The 18350-nt window shown below is 24.3% G+C and overlaps 2 protein-coding genes across 2 annotated transcripts; both read right to left on the reverse strand.

Moving 5' to 3' along the window:
* Window positions 1-923: 923 nt before the first annotated feature.
* Window positions 924-14114, reverse strand: LOC145838673 (proteasome assembly chaperone 2-like). Its single transcript, XM_082946296.1, has 7 exons — window positions 14030-14114; window positions 8521-8683; window positions 8124-8182; window positions 7576-7694; window positions 5376-5537; window positions 2424-2547; window positions 924-1122 (listed from the first exon to the last, which is right to left on the reverse strand). Exons 1-7 carry the CDS (start codon window positions 14096-14098, stop codon window positions 1051-1053), a joined length of 768 nt encoding a protein of 255 aa, XP_082802422.1. The 5' UTR covers window positions 14099-14114; the 3' UTR covers window positions 924-1050.
* Window positions 14115-14315: 201 nt separating this feature from the next.
* LOC145839177 (piercer of microtubule wall 2 protein-like) lies at window positions 14316-14708 on the reverse strand. The gene has a single exon (XM_082946785.1). It carries the CDS (start codon window positions 14706-14708, stop codon window positions 14316-14318), a length of 393 nt encoding a protein of 130 aa, XP_082802911.1.
* Between the last annotated feature and the right edge of the window lie 3642 nt (window positions 14709-18350).

Consider the following 18350-nt stretch of genomic DNA (forward strand, 5'->3'; position numbering starts at 1 on the left):
ATTTTTATAGTTCTGTAGTAAAAAATCATGAAAAAAATTCAATTTTAGTACTATCCTATAAAAAGTTTCTTATTAAAAACCTAGTCTGCGTATTTTTTTGTAATTTACTGTGCAAAGTTTAAATACCATCGAGTTAACTAAGTTTTATTTATATAGTTCTAACTATTTCTTAATGAAACGCAAATGTTTAAGTATAACAAACGATTCTGTATAAATAGCATCTTTTTTAAACTACCATTTAGTTTCGTTAGAAAATATTATAGGTTCTATCTGACTGAACCAGTGATTTCAAGTCTATTGTGATACAAATTTTTTTTTTGAATTTGAGTTATTTAAAACTAATTTAAGTTTCAATTTTTTTTCCAACACCGCCTTTCATTAGGTAGATAATATATAATATACAAAAAATAATAATTTTGAAAAGTATTTTGAACACTGTAAATACTTTTTAAGACCTTATCACAAATATTTAATGATCCGTTTCTGCTTAAGCATGAGTTAAGGTTAAAATAACCGTTTATTTTGTTTTTAATTTTTTTATAAACTCATCTCTCAACATATTGGTAGCATTTTTCAACTTAAATTCCTAGTATTATATTATTACTTTGTTTTTCTACCTTACAAACAAATACTAAATAAGAATATTTACAAATATTAAATAACAAATAACAAAAATTAATAATCTAAAGGTAACTTATTTCAAACGTTAACATAATTAATACTATTTTAACAGAACTTAAATTACACAATGATTCACTTTTGTTTAACTAGCAAGATTATTGAAAACTATTTCTTTATTACGAAAGTTCAAAAAAAATTATGCAATAAAACTTTTTTGAACATACATTTGAATAAAAAATAAAATTTAAAAGACATTAAAAAGCTTTTGTAAAATTAGTTATCACTTTTAAGGTTATATAATGATTGTCTCCTAAATAACAATAATTCATACTACGAGCAACTTCAGAAAATACTGCAACTAAAATGAAAAATCACATAATAAGTTTATTAGAAGCAGCACTATAAAATTGACTAATAACTTTCCCTTATTCAAAACAACCCCGATGGAATAGGAGGGCCAAAAAAATTCTTCCAAGAAACTGGAAACATCCATTTTTGCACCTAGATAAAAATGTTTTGGTTTAATTTTAACATAAACTTGTATTAGTATTTATTACTCACTGCAACATATAAGCTTATACAAATGCTTTTGCTTACATATAAGTTCTAAAAGTTGCTAAAATCTACTGTTTAGTTTTATAAGTACGATATAACTGTTAAGGGCGTTTACTAACTTAAACAAGAGATTCAAACAAGCAAATCTTATTGGAAAAACAAAATAACTGTTTTTTATATGCAAATACTTTGCATAATTTTAAAAACTGACTTTGAAAATTTCATTGCTCACAAGTATGAACAACTCAACAGAGTCGAATGTCCAAAAGTATGTATACTTATTGTTTTACTATTTAAAAGGTATGTACTAATTTATACTATCAATATAGGTTATAATACCTCCTTAAAAACAGTGCAATAAATACACCACTAAGACAATTTTAAAAACTTAAAAAAATACATAAGTAAATAAAATAAATAAAGTTAAGTTTTGTAACCAAAAAAAAAAAGTATTATAGTTATGTTTAAAAAAAACGATTTTAATGCTAATATTTTTTGAAAACATTTATATTGGTAAATAGAAACATTGCACTGAAAACAATGTGAAAAAAAGTTTATACAAATTGTAAAGATAGGAACGGGTTTATTAACTTCTAAAATTAATTAAAAAACAAGATATATGCTTCAAAAATATCTATTAATTGAAGTTCATTTATAAGTTACGTACAATTTTTAATTAAAACTGCAGAGAGATTTAAAAAAATTACTTTGACCCCTATCAAATCAGAGAGAATAAAATCTACAGCAATAAATATTAATCTGTAAAATTTTCATTTTTATAACGTATATGGTTTAAATTTTATTAAACAAGTCAAATAAAAATTTGTGATGCAAATTGTTATCATTTTTATTTAAAGATAAACTAAGTAAACTTTTTCTTTTATTTACAAAGATGTTTGGTAAGTTAAACTTTGAGTTTCTTAAAATAAAAAAACAGAAAAAAGTATTTCGAGACCAAAACTTATACTACTCAAGGCCAAAAACAAAAAAAAAAATTAAAGGTTGACTCCCTAGTAACTAAATATACTAAATTATACAAACAACAACAGTGTACTTACAAATACAGGGTTATTTTAAAACTATAAATTCATATATATACAGACAGTTTGCTCTTACAACTATAAGTTTTAAAATTATCAAACTATTGAAAATAAAACTTTTTTTAATGGTGGTATTTATTTAGTTTTATACAAAAGATTTGAGAAGTGAACAGTTAAAATAACAAATCAATATACAACAAAACTAACATTTACTTTGCTTTTCAACTGCAGCCACTTGTCTAGTGAGTCGGCTAACTCGATACTTTCTAATTTGTTGTTACCTTCGTTGCAAAACATTGATAATATCACCACCTTAACATCGCTATTTGTGCTGTTTACATTAACTAATGTTATACTTTATTAAACACTAATTATAACATAGTAAGAGAAAACTTGAAAGGTTTTTCGTTCACCTAGAACCGAATATTTTGAGCGCCAAGGATTTAAGGTTTTGGCAACCCTGTATATGGTTAGGCATAATTTTTTCGTTATATTTTATATAATAATACCTTATAACAATTATAATCTTAGGGTTGCCACTCATTTTTTCAAAATTTTTTCCAGGTTTTCCAAATTTCTTCCAGGTTTTTAAAAGTACACATTTTTGGGTCTATCTTAGTTTTAAGCTAATTTCTATTAAAGAAACTGTGTTAAATAGAATAAAAGTATTGAAAAGATACTGTAAACTTACTTTAAATAAGTTTTTTAATAAAAAAAATTTTTGATAATGACAAAAAATCTTAATTATATGATAGATTTTTTGTGTCAAATCAAAATTTCACAACTGAAAATGTTAAAGCTATTAAAAATTCCAGGTTTTTTGATCAAATTTTCAGGTTTTTACAGGTAAAGTAATCTTTTAACTTATCTGAAACAACAGAAAAAGCTATTTCATTAAAAATATACGTTTACCAATATTCTTCAAGTTTTTGCACTTTGTTTTCACTAACTTAAAAAAAAAACGTACATGAGAATTCTTTCTATTTTGAGAAACATTTTTTTTTTATTTTCAATAACTTGTAAGTAAAAAATTGTTATTATATAAAAATAAACATGTAGATTTTGATAAGGGTCCAAGCTTACTATAAAAAATTTATTTTCTTAAATTTCAAGCGTATAATTAAAAACACAAAAAAGTAAATGAACTCTTTATTGTATTTTTTAAATTTTGTGAAAAATTGCAAAAAAAATCTACAGTATATATGTTTGAATCGGAAAATGTTTACCAAATACATATGTGCAGGGTTGCCACAGATCAAGCTGAAAAAATTTTCCTGACATTTTACTAAAATTTTCCTGACTTTTCTAAATCAAACTCTTAATTTAAACATATTCTAAAATAAAAAATCTAACCCTTGAAACTATATAAAGCTTTCAATCTAATCTTAATACAGGTTAAAACAACAATTTTTTGCTGAATTCATTTATCTAACTTCCATTACATTACTTGAACCATTTGTGTATGATTGATGTATTTGCAATAAACAGCTCTATCAGCATAATACTTTTGTTACTACCTTATAAACACAGCTTGTCTGAAAAAAAAACATAATTTTTTTAGAATTTCCTAACATAAATGTATCTAAATAAACGAAACGATATATAAAGAACTTTTACAATTAAAACCTTAAACTAATAACGATCTTTCACAACTCAAATCTTAAAACAATAACGAACTTTTACAATTAAAACCTTAAAAGAATAAAGAACTTAATCAAACGTTCTCATCTGCTGCCCCTACACTTGTCGAAGAGAATCTTTTCTCTAAATCTAGCCACAACTTGTGGGCTTCATTTCTTTTCTTTTTGCTTTCATTTATTTTTACCTCCAATTTTGCTGCTTTAAGGCCATAGGGGGGTCCACTTTGTTTTTTACAACTTGATCTTAATTTGTAGAATTTAATCTGAGCTATCAGACACTTTTAACTGCTTAAAAAAACTCGAAGTAATTTTTGAGATATAAGCGATCAAAGAAAGGGCATTCAATGGGTTCCTTATGGAAGGCGAAAACTAAAAATGCGAAAAAAGACTATTTCACTAAAAATCTATCTCCTCCTTCATTTTTTGAGTAATCTTTCTCAAATTTTTACAGAATGTGTATCATTAAACTTTAAAGAGATCTATTGTAGGAATTTTTTTAATTTTGAGTAAAAAAAAAAATATTGTCAAAAAACTACCCTTTTTTTTAGTTTTTTGTGGATAAAATTTTTATTTTTCAAAACTCCAAAAATTCCAACAATAGATCTCTTAAAAGTATTAAAAGGAACATTTCCTGAAAATTTGAAGTCTCTAGGTCAAAAAATGAAGGAGGAGATAGGTTTTTAGTGAATTTTAAAATTTCCGAGAAAATTGACCCCGAAGAATTTGTGGTCCATACGTTTATATTGGAAAATTTTTACAAAAAGTTAAATATCTCAAAAGTTAAATGATATTTTTGAATTCTGTAAAAACTGGCTTATAGTTTGTACTTTAAGCTTTCATATAAAAGCCAAAGTTAATTTTAGTAAAAAAAAATGTTGGACCCCCCCCTATGGCCTTAATTATTTACTTAAATAAAAAACACATTGATTCTAAAATTATGCTAGATAAACTTTTGTGTATATATCACAGTTTCACTATGGAAGTGTCCTTGCTCAGATCATCAATACTAAAAAACGTACAAAAACTGCTTGTTCAAGTAAGGTAGTTGCTCAATATGTTAATAGAAAAATTTTGCAGTTTTAGTCTGACTTTAAAGGATTTTTAATTAACTTTATACCATTTGAAGGCTTTGGAAAATAAGGAATTTTGTAAATTTAAACTGCCAAAGTCTGACTATTTTTAAAATGTTGTCAAATTTCCTGACTTTATTTCAAAAACCCCATTTTTTCCTGACTTTTGTCATTTTTTAGTTTTTCCTGAACTTGTTGCAACCCTGTATGTGATACTTCATTCGTACTTTAAACTAAAATAATAAAGCCTATGTGTAAAGTAGTAACTTGACCTATCTTAGACCTTAAATTGAGTTCATACTTAAATTTTAAACATACTTGTAAGCATAAAAATTGTAAAATTTCCAAAACTTTCAACACTAAACGATCAAATAAGTAATAGTTTTATAGAGAATCAAGTCCTTATATTAGGATATAAAATATACTTTTCTTGTCACAAACAAACTCACCTATTTTTCTGTAGTTTAGTTGAGAATCCTGATCCAGGCATAAAAAGTTGTTCTTCATCATCAACACATTTCTTCTCAAACAATTTCCATTCAAACTTTTCACTGAACAATTCTGAATAGTTAGGTTCAGCTGATTTGTTCAACACGTATCTCAACTGGGAGCTGTAATGTTTTTTTGATTAAATATTTTTTTTTTTAACATAACATTAATTATATTTTCCAATATATTATATGCGAAAAACCAAGTAGTTTATTGCAATGATAAGCTCCTTTGTTTTCATCTTAAGGGGAAGCTGTTATATTCGTTGGATAGAAAAGAAAAAAACAAAACCACTTGTATTCTATATTTAAATATTGAACAACCCTCAGTTGGTGATGTTAAGGCCATAGGGAGGGGTCCAACATTTTTTTTTACAAAAATTAACTTAGGCTTTTATATGAAAGCTTTAAGTACAAACTACAAACCAGTTTTTATAGAATTCAAAAATATCATTTAACTTTTGAGATATTTAATTTTTTGTAAAAATTTTTCAATATAAACGTATGGACCGCAAATTTTTCGGGGTCAATTTTCTCGGAAATTTTAAAACGCACTAAAAACCTATCTCCTCCTTCATTTTTTGACCTAGAGACTTCAAATTTTCAGGAAATGTTCCTTTTAATATTTTGAAGAATCCTAATGTTGGAATTTTTGAAATTTTGAAAAATAAAAATCTTATTCACAAAAAACTAAAAAAAGGGTAGTTTTTTGACAATAATTTTTTTTTTACTCAAAATGAAAAAAATTCCTACAATAGATCTCTTTAAAGTTTAATGATACACATTCTGTAAAAATTTGAGAAAGATTACTCAAAAAATGAAGGAGGAGATAGACTTTTAGTGAAATAGTCTTTTTTCGCATTTTTAGTTTTTGCCTTCCATAAGGAACCTATTGAACGCCCTTTCTTTGATCGCTTATATCTCAAAAAATACTTTGAGTTTTTTTAAGCGGTTAAAAGTGTTTGATAGCTCAGATTAAATTCTACAAATTAAGATCAAGTTGTAAAAAACAAAGTGGACCCCCCCTATGGCCTTAAATTTGTTTTAATTTTTTTTTGTTTTAAGTTAAAAATTTTCAAAGGAATTTACTTTTTAAACGTAAGACTAGCTTTTTTTTTATAAAAGCTGCAATATTTGTTAGCTTTTATACAAAAGAACAGTTAGTTATCTCAATTGGGAATAAGAAATTAAAATAATTAATTAAAAAGCTAAATTTATTTCTACATCGTTTATACTTTTTAGACAAAAAATATATTCTTAATGTTCTATATTTCAAAAAACAAAAAAAAACTTAATTTCATTAACATATTTCTATAAGTAATAAAACAGGTAATTGTGATTTTAGGCAGCTTTATTCAACATAAACACAATTTGAAGCAATTGTATTTATTTAAATATATTTTTTTAACATTCAAAAGTAACACTTTAAGTTTAATATTTGAAATTTTTAAGGGCATAATTCTTCTGCAGACAGTTTTTAAAATAAACATTTAAATTAAATTAAAGTTTTTGATAGCTTTTAAGTAGTGTTATTGTTATCTAATGCAACATACTTATGAAAAAATGTTGTTAAACATCTATTTTGTTAAAATAAAAACCAAAAATATAACATTTTTTGCGACAAAACTGGAAGTATAACAAAATTTCTTACAAAATTGGATATATTTTCTTGGAACCTTTATTCTATTTATTTGAGTACAAATTAATAAGGTATGAAAACATGAAAAATCACATTAATATCTATGTAAATCATCTAATCATATATAACAAACAAAAAAAAATTTAAATTTAAAAAAGCAGTTTATAAGGTTATACAAAAACATCTTACAACTATTGATATAAATTATAACTTAAGTAAATTTATTTAGTTCAGGATTTTTTAAAATCGACTATATCGTTCCTTGGTGGGCGGTTTTGGATATCAAGGTACAATAATTAAGAACGGGACAAAAACGTGAATGGGTGATAATCTTTTAAAAGGAGGTCGATATTTTTATATTTTCTGCCAAAATCTGATTTAAAGAAAAATACCAAATACAATTTTAACCAATGAACTTATACACCATAATCTAAAACTTAAACAATTTAAAAATGGGTATAAAATTACAATACAGTTAATAAAAAGTAATAATTCAAATTTTACAAAATATCAAATACTTACCCTGTTATTTGTGAGTCAACCCTTTCATAAGAATGACAACTTGTCAAATTAACAACTTGTTTGAATTCAACTTGCTCAGACCATTTAAGCAAGTCTAAACTGAACTGTTCACCTTGTTTCTAGATTAAAAGTAAAATTTTTTAGTCTACAGCTGAAAATAACTTTTAAGCAGGTAAGTATAACACAAAATAGTTTTTTTAGAACAAAACGTTTAAATATAGCCTGCATATGTTTAAATTTTTTCTTAATTGTATACCTAGTTTATTTTTAATAATAAAATAAAGTACATAATTTGTAAAAAAAAGTCTTTCAAAAACGTTTTTTTAAATATCTCTAAACAAAATTAATTACTTCTAAGTTGAAATATTTTAAATTTAAAACTTTATTTACTGAAATTTTTAAAAATTACTCACTTAAAGTAAATTAATTTTCAAAAACTTCATGGAACATTTCAGAAAACTAATGATTTAACTCGTCAAGTATACAAACAACTGCTTTAAAACTAAAACATATTTGAAAAACTTTAAATATATAAAACTTGTACTCACAGGAAGCAAAGGTGATCTGACTTGAATCAGTGTAACTCCAATTTCATTACTATGGAACACTGGAATAATAAATAACAATAAAAAATAGTAATTGTTAATGTTGTTTAAATAGCTTTTTCTTATGGTTTTTAAATTTAAGCACAGAATATATTTTAAAAATATACAATAGGTGTTTTAGTCTTAAATAATTACAACTAAAATTAATTTTTTCACAACAAATTTAATGATTTATCAATAACTTAAATAAGCACCAAAGATACAAAACTACATGTATATTTTTTTATCACTAAACAAACAATCTGCAATAGTTTTAAAAAGTATGTTTGCAAACTATGAAGTAAGTACTTTTCAAACAACAACTAATTAACAAAAATTAATATGATCAAAACAATCCTACCTTCACTGTTGATAGTCAACTCCATATTCCCTTCATCGAAAGCGTTGTAACCAGCGACAGGAATGAACAGCTCAGGCGAATAATAACCAACTTTCTCCATGTTAAAGGTGCTGATCATCAAGTCGCAAGCCAGCTGACCCACATTTCCCACTGATATTGATGGCTGAGTGAGAAAAATTGCATAACACTTGAGTTAAAATATATAATTAAAAGCAACAAGCTTGTTTATAAGCTTTATGGTCACACTATAACTATTCTGATATTATATAATCAAACATATATTTTAGTTGAAATCCTATAAAATTATTTCCCACTAATACTGATGGCTGAGATTGAATTAGCTGAGTTTTATCTATATGAAGACACGAAATACAAATGATTTTATAAAATTTATATGTGAGTAAATATCATGTGAGTATACATATAATTATAAAAATATTTTTTGTTTTTATTTAGGAAGAATCACTGATATTGATGGCTGAATAAGAAATATTGTATAAGACTTGAGTTGAAAATGTGTAATTAAAAGGTCAAAAGTAACAGGCTTAATTATTATCTTTATGGTTACATTATACATAAATTAATAATATACAAGTTAAAACACGTTTTAGTGAAAATCCATCAAAAATGTTAGAGGTTTAGCATTAAAAATTTATAATAATTTATTAGCTTGTTTGTAATTGTAAGTAAATATTAATAAAAAACTATATAAGCTTCTATAAATTGCATACAACATAAAATAAAGACTTTATTTTCCTTTGATAACTACAACCCACAAATCTATCATTACTACTTCCAACATATAACACTTAAAAAGAAATTTGTAATTTTCCACTACGTAAGTTGTAAAACTATTTATTACTCTTTAAATATGAAATTGGCCTAAAACTGGTTAATTTTTGCTTATTACTAAAATTGGTTACTTCGATTAAAATAACTTTAAGCAACGCCAACAGAACAGCTTTTTAACAAGTAAAAAAAAAGTAAATTTATTAATTAACTTTCATAAGTTATTTTATTAAAAGATAAGTATGATGAATTTTAAGACCAAACAGTACAGACTATTTTTTTTTACTAAACTTAAAAAAATATATATATTACTTATTCTAATAGAAATTATTCATACTAGTTTAAAAACTGTTTTGCTTAAAAGAAATACCAGTTTTTAACCAAATAATAACAAGCTGGCAGTAAAAAAATGGAAGAAATTAGTTTAAAAATAAAAAAACAATTGATTTTTTTGAACTTCTTTATTTTATTTGCACTTTCAAAAAATTTTGATTGTTACAATTTAAAGTTACAAAAGAGTTTTGTGAAGTGATAGAATGTGTTTGATAATTAAAGAAAAAATTTCAAAATAAGATCTACTTATAAAAAACAAGGTGGACCACTATAAGGCCTTAAATGTTAGTAATGGAATAACTTTGAAAACTTTAATTAGTTTATTTAAAACATTAGGAAAAAATAGATTTTTAGTCAACTACTTTATAAAACTTATTTTTAAGTTGACATCTTCCAAAAGGAATCTATTAACTTACCTACTTGAATTTACTTTATCTTATGAAAAAATTTGACTTTTATTAAATGGTAGAAAGTTTCTAAAAATTAAAATAAAGTTCTACCAAATAAGATCAAGTTGGATAAAAAGGACCTTCTTAACTTAGTGATATATGTGTTGTTATTCAAATAGTTTATTTAACATTAAAGATCCTATCAAACTAAATTCAGATACAACTGGGACCAGAAAGGATTAATACAAAATCCAGCTGAAACCAAACTCAAAGCTATTTTATAAACAAAAGTCTAATTAGACCTATGTTCAGTAAATATATGACTAGATCCAGCGTTTAGATCCATTATAAAAAAGTTTGAGGTTATAAATTAAATTAAAATAACTGTTAAAAGCTTAAAGATCCACACATAGCCTAAATGTTATAACTGAGTTGCCACAATTCTTTTTAAAATATAAAACTCATCTGATGACAATGTAACAGGATTTCTAATTTACATCTACCAACTAATTATCAACTTCTTTAGCTTTAACTTACAGTATGATGATACAGACACCAAAACATTAAATAATACAGTATCATAATTATTTTTGTTTCTAACATGTTGCAGTGTGGCAAGAGACATAAAAAAACAATTTTCAAAATTGTTTAAAAATTCCTTTTTTTTAACACATACATATCTTTAAATCTATTCCTCAACTAAATGTTAAATTGAAAGGGCATTGAGTAACTAAAAAGATTGTGTTTTATTTAACTTTAAACTTCTAATATTTAGTACCTCATCCGTATATTAGAGTTTCCATAGGAGTTTTGAAGTTTTTTTCCAGGTTTTTGAAAGTACAATTTTTTTTTCAGTTTGAATTCTAAAATTGTTTAAATCTAAAATACTTTCTTTACTAGTACTTAAACTTTGAAAAAGTACTGTAGTGATATTTTAAAAGAATTTTATTATAATAAAATTATAAATAAATCTTAAAAATTTGTTGTTCTTGATAAATGTTTCATTTCTAATTTAATTTTAGTTATTTTAAATATAAAAATTGATTTAAAATTCTAGGATTTTTAGTAATTTTAGTTCAAAATTCTAGGTTTTTTATTTCTAAACTGTCAAACTTCAGGCTTTTTCAAGATTCTGGGTTTTATAGCAACTCAAGTATATAAAACGATCAATGTAAGTTTAGTTGAGTGTTTTTAAGTCAATTTTACATGTAGAATATCTTAGAAATATAAACAAGGTTCATGTAAAATTTGGCACAAAATGAAAAATTGAAAATATTCAAGCGCAATTTTCTTGGAATTTTAAAAGTTAACCAAAATTCTATCTTCACCTTAATTTTTAAAGCAATTTAATTCAAAATTCCAGTAAATCTGCTTTTCAATATTACAAACAACTTGTAGAAAGCATATTGGGAGCCAACGTATAGGAAGCCATTAAAAAAAAATTCATAAAAAAAATGACCGAAATTCAATAATGAAAAAACTTTTTTTTGTTTATTTTTCATAGGCTTTTTTTACAAAAATTAAAAAATATGTTTCCTACAAGTTGTTTGAAATTTATCAAAGATAACTCTGAAAAAGTTTTAACAATTGCTCAAAAACTGAAGGAGGAGATAGATTTTTAGTAAAATAATCTATTGTTTCCCTTTTAGTTTGCGCCTCCCATAAGGACCCTATTGAATGCTCTTAACTTTAATTGCTTATATTTCAAAAGTTACTTTGAATTTTAATAAGTGGTAAAAATTAACAAGTAGCTTATCTAATAACGTAAAAAATAAGACTAAATTTCACGAAAAGTGTTTCTTACATCTCAAATATCACTCGAGTTGTTAAAATTTTTAAAAAGAAACTAGTATTTGATAACTATGTAGGATAAATACTAAAATAAATACTGAATAGTAAAATCTTTTTCACCCACCATTGATCAAAATTTGTTGAAAAAGAAGCAATTAAAATTTTATTTTAAATACTTGTTTAAGTACATCTTGAAATAATTCATATAAAAACTGCTTTATTATTAATTTTTAAATAAAAAATAGTTTATAAAGACTAAACAGGATTGTTTTTTATAAAACTGATGTTAGACAACAAAAAATTTTACTTTAAAAATTTTACTAACAAAAATTTGCTAGTGTAAAAAGCATATTTTTAATTTTAATTAGTTATGTTGTATTCAAAACCTAGAACTATAATGCCTATGTGTAATGACTTTGTTAGGTACATAGCTTGAAATTAAAATTTGGGTCAATAATAAAGTTCTTAGATAAAAACATTCTTTTTTTGTTATGTTGTAAATACTGAATCGATTAACTTAAACTTGAGATACTGTAAAATAAAGTTTATCAATATTATTTAGACCAATTTTAATAACCCTATGCACAGAAAGTTTAACAACTGTTAGGTATTTATCCTTATTCTTTTATGCTATTCTAATTTCTGAGCATTTAATTAGTTTAAATGCTGTAAAATAAAAGTCTTATATTGTAAAAATATGAGCTTTTATAGTTGTATGTCCAATAATCTTGTTAATTTTTTTTTCACATTTTAAAAAATCTAATCCCGTCATAAGTAATTCTATTTTCAGTAGAAAGTTAAATTAAAGCTTAAAAAATGTAACTAAGTTATTGTAAAGGTACTGTTATGCTACTTTAAATGTGTTGCATATTAAATAAAATTTTAAGTAATATACAGTTCACTTCTGTATTTTTAGATTAGTTTAAAAAATTTTTTATTGCATGTTAATTGTTAGAAATATCAGTTAATTTTTCAAAAATCATCTTATTGTAGATTTATTTTTTGCCTGTTTTTTAAAATTTTGTTTATCAGATTTTTCAGGATACCAGGTTTAATGGGGCCTTTGTTTGGCATGTAGCATTTAAAAGCTGAATGATAGTTAACTGTCTATATCATAATAATTGAAGGCCTAGGGGAGTTAAACACTTTTTTTTTCCAAAAATCAACTTTGGCTTTTATATGAAAGCTTCAAGTACAAACTACAAGACAGTTTTTATAGAATTCAAAAATATCATTTAACTTTTGAGATATTTTATGTTTTGTAAAAAGTTTTCAATACAAACGTATGGACCGCAAATTTTTTGAGGTAAATTTTCTCAGAAATTTTCTAAATCACTAAAAATCTATTTCCACATTTATTTTTCAAGTAATCTTCTTCAAATTTCAGGGAATATTTATTTTAAAAATAAAAATTTGGTAATTTCCTAGGATGATGTCGCACCAATATCACTATTTTACACTTTGATAAGACAAGTATAAAAATAATAAGCTCCAAGTAAGTTTGAAAATAGAGACCATAAGGTAAATAAAAAGAACAATTATAAATAAATAAAGAATAAAATAAAATGTATAAAAATAAAATTTTAAATATATTTTTAAAATTTTAAGTTTTGTTTACATATATAAATTAATTTTATTTAATACAAAGTTTAAAATAATGCACGCACACTTATTATTTACATTAAGCGGTGTTTTACAGATATTTATTAAATAAAGAATAACTATAACTATTTACAGATAAAGATTAAGACAAGCTGTTTAGAGCAAAGATAAATTACTGCAACTTCTGCTGACCTTTCATCTAATTTTGAAATTTTAACTACATGCAATTTATTGCAACAGTCTTTTTTTATTATTTTAAATATATTTTTACTTAGAGTTTTTTTAATTCCAAAGTAATGTTTTTTTGTAATTGTATAAAGATTAGACTGTGAAAGTTTGAAGAAAATTGCTTAAAAAATGTAAGAGGAGATAGATTTTAAATAAAATAGTCTTTTTTTGCTGTTTTAGTTTTCCCTTCCCATAGGAAACCTATTATGGGGCTTGACTTTGACTGGTTATATCTTAAAAAATAATTTGAATTTTTTAAAACGATAAAAAGCATATTGAAGCTTAGAATAAACTCTTCAAAATAAGATCAACCTGTAAAAAACATATTGTACACCCGTATGGCCTTAAAATAATCAAAAACTAAGAAAAAAACTTACAATAAGGAGTGTTGTTCCTTTAAATACATCAGTACTAAAGCATTCTTTCAATGGTGTAAAGCCTGACATTTTGATAATATTATAATTAAACCTGTGATAAACATATTTAAAGATCTTCAAATAATTAGAATAACAAAACTATACACAGAAATTTAAATTGGTTTTCACTCAAAAACAGATTATTTTGATAAGCTTAAACTTACAATAAAACAAAATCACAGTTATACACATTGTTCACAGAAAAAAAGTCACAGTGTACATAAATCAATCATAAGTGTACATTAATTTAAGGTCTTGGAGGATCTTCCATGATATTACTTTTGTCCATTGCTGTGTTAAGGCCATAGTATCTATACATTCCACATTTGTTCAAATGCTGAGTAAACCTACTATCCATAGTATTGTGAGTCAATGCACATACCTCAGGAGTAACTTGAAACTCTCCATACAAACTATTTGTAGTCTTAAACATTGCATGCTGAGCTTTCTTTTCTTTGTTATAATTTAAATTATCTTCAGGAGTAAGAGTTTTTCCATGTGTTGTAAAAATAACATTTCCATGATTAAAGCTGATTTTATCAACCCCATAGTCAGCATGCATATCTGTAGCACTTACATCATGTGGGGCATTTGGTTTATCCATAACTTGTATTAGCTGTCCTTTATTTTCATCTGTCATGCTTATTTTTTACTAAACTTGTTTTTATTTTTTTTGTTTTATTTGAAAATTTTTATTTTGTAAGCATGTTGCTATGATGTAAATAGTTGAAAATTTGTACTATTGAATTTATGGTAGATAATATTCGTATTCCAATTGGTTTGCCTACTAAAACACAAATTTTTTTTATTTTAAATTTTATTTTATTTTAGGAGCTTTAAACTTCGTAAAAAACATTTACTAAGATGAAATCGATTTAAAAGACTAGAATTTGAAATAATAAAATAATAAAGTTTTTTTTTGTAATTTGGTCATAACATAGGCTAAATATAAAGAAAAATTTTTCAAGGGCACTAAATTTTAAGTGACCCTTTTACAGTTTATTGAACGAAAAAAAAACGCTCAAAATATTTGGTCCTAGGACCTGGTGCACGAAAAACCCTTCGGTTATCGGGTCGCACACCACGGATACCTTTTAACGTATTGCCAGGATGTAAGTTTTATACAAATAATTTAACATAAGTTTTATATAAACAATAAAACTTAACAAGTTTTTAGTATACAAAAGTTTACTGATTATGCATATGAAGCTATAAGACTCCTTTATAACTACTAACTTGTTTAAAAAAAATTACTATTACTTTTTTAAAATTACTTTCTAAATCGGTATTTTATCTAAATAAATAGGCAAACAGTAATAAGCCTTTCATATAAAATAAATGCTTTAAATTACTTACATTAGTAAGAGCTAAACTAACAGTAAATTCTTATTTAATAAATCTATAGTTGAAAGCATTTTATTAAAATTGTAAAGTTTATAAATCTGCCACTTTGTAAAATGTAAAATTTTATTAAAGTCTTAACTTAACATTGTAAATTCACTTTGATTACAACAAAGTTAAAAGTACAGTTTAAATTAAAAAACAATAGCTAACTAAAACAAAATAGCATTAAAAACAATTCAAATCCAGCTTACTTTTATAAAAATTACTAAAACAAAACAATAAGTTTGATAAAATCAGCTTTAAACTCACACAAATTAGATGTTTATCTTAATGAACTAAATTATAGAATAATTTCTTTCGAAATTTAATAATATTAAAACGGTATACAAACAGATGTGTAACCTAACTTAGAGTTTAGGACTAAGTATAAATGAACATTAATTGATTTATTGAATACTGCAAAGCAAACAAAAAACTTTAAAACTTTCTTAAATTCTAAATTTTTTTTGTAATAAATTGTAATTATAAAGTTTATTAGAAAGGCAAAGATTTAATTTAATTTTGAAAGAGATTTTATTCGTCAAATTATGTCTTTATGCTTAAATGTTTAAAAAGGAAACAGATAAATCAAAATAAACTAAAATGCGATTAGAAACAACAAACCTAACTGATTTATTGTTTTTAAATGTATAAATGCATTGCATGCAAGTTTTAATAACTAAATTTTAAGAATCTACACATTTAAAAACATAAGCTTAATATATTGTCCACTTAACACAAGAAAAAAAAACTTAAAGTTAAAATAATTCGGCTGTAATTACAGTGTTATATTTAACTAAAGTAAAGTAGATGGTATTGTAAAAATTCAGTTGGGTTCAGTAATAAAAATCAGTTTTACATAATAACAAGCAGGGAAGTCGTGTGAGCAAAAGCACTTTTGGAAACCCTGATCTAGAGATAAAATTCTAATAATTTATAGCTGTAAAACTTTATATTTTTAAGTAAACTTATTTTAAAAACGATTTGTTATAGTATTTTTATCTAACTAAGTTGTTACACAGAAATTAAACTAAGTTTTTTTTTAATGATTGATTTTTCCGCACCCCTAACACAAATGATCCTTGTCACCACTGGTTAAAGAAAATTATTCTTTTTGCAAACTAGTTTAGTTTTTGAAAACTTCAAAGTGATTTAAACACATTTTTATATGCAAAATGCTTTGTCACAAAAACCCGAATAAGCCTCTTTTTATTAACTTCAACAAAATCATATATAATCAAACGATAGAACTAAAATGAAATTAAGGTAGTTATTAAAATTGTAAGCTTAAGTACATGATAGTTTTGTTAAATAAATATTTCACTGCGTTGTTTACCCTCTTACTGAAGCAATGAGTGCACAGCAGAGCTCGCAGAATTTCAATTGCAAAGGTTTTTGAATATTAATTAAGTATTTGTTTAACCTGAAATGTTTTTTAGTGTACTCGCTTTTTAAACATTAATTGCTTTGCAGATTTTTGTGTGGTTTGTTTAAAAATGCTTAGAAATCAATTTGTTAAAGACTCAATGCTCTACACTACAACAGGGGTCGGCAGCCTTTTATAAATCGCGAGATAAATTTCCTAAAAAAAGTTGCTCGCGGATCAAACTGCATAAAAATAGGCTTCCACGGGTCGGAGTCATTTTAAAACATTTGTATTAATTGATATAAAAATACTTTTTATAGTTAAAAAAACATGCGTTACTAGAGTACTAGTAAGAAGTTATTTTCAAATTAAGATTCTTATTGTAAGCTTTTACCATAATTTTTTTTCTAATAACTATTTTAAAACGATATGTTTTGCGCAGAAAAGTACCTCGCAGGCCGCAGTTTGTCGACCCCTGCTCTACAACTATAAAAAATGCAAACTGTACAAACAACTAAATGTTTTACTTACCTATAGTTCTTTGATTAAACCATAAACTACATAAAAATAGTTTTAAAGTTCTCTAATAAAAAAAGGTTAAATAAAATAAAATTGCTATACCATATTTAAAACTAAATAAGATACTAGTTGGTAAACAAAAAAAAAAGGTATTTATTTCAACTCAGTTAAACCATAGACCGATCATTCGATTATAAAAACTTTTTTTTAGAGAATTTTATAGAAAATACATAAAATAGAACAAAATTGAAATTTAATGTTTTTGTAGTGTTTATAAGTTTAAATGAGTTTTCAAAGCATGACAGTTTTATTACTTAATTTTTTAGTATAATAAGGATATGGGTGAATCTAATTTGCCTATAAATTTGATATTTTAACAAATTCTCAAGAATAAACTTTAATTGTAGAGCTTTTGTGGCACTCAAAAATACAAAGAGTAAGCTTTTTAGTTTATGTGAAGTTTTGTTACGTTTTTATTAAAAAATAAATACATTTTCTTAAGTTGGGTATCAACGACTTATTATTATAATTGATATAGTACTTAAAAATTAAAAAACAGCTGAAAAAGTTTCAGTCTGAAAGAATCAAAATATACTAAAAAGTTGTATAACTTTTAAGCTAACCAGCATCGGTGCCAATTTGGCACACAAAATAACAAATTTGTATTCTCATAATGTTTTAGCTCAGAGACAGTTAAGCATAAAATCAATAATATTTGAAAAATTAGCTCAAAAAACTAAAATTATTTTTTAAATATTATTTTATATTCTATTTTGTTTTTGATTACTAATAATAAAAGAATGTATCATCAAAAATTTTTCCCCAAGTTTAATTAAATAGAACTAAGGTATTTATATTTTAAACAAACTATTTATTTACATTATATACCTGTAGTTTCATTATAATTAACAAAACCTTAATTTCTTGATATTTTAATTTAACTTTTCGACTTGTGATGATTTTTTTACCATCAATAATTAGTTATTATTTTTCTATTTTAATTTATTTTGAACT

Source organism: Thalia democratica, chromosome 6, assembly GCF_965202585.1.
Source record: "Thalia democratica chromosome 6, ktThaDemo2.hap1.1, whole genome shotgun sequence".
Lineage (NCBI taxonomy): Eukaryota > Metazoa > Chordata > Thaliacea > Salpida > Salpidae > Thalia > Thalia democratica.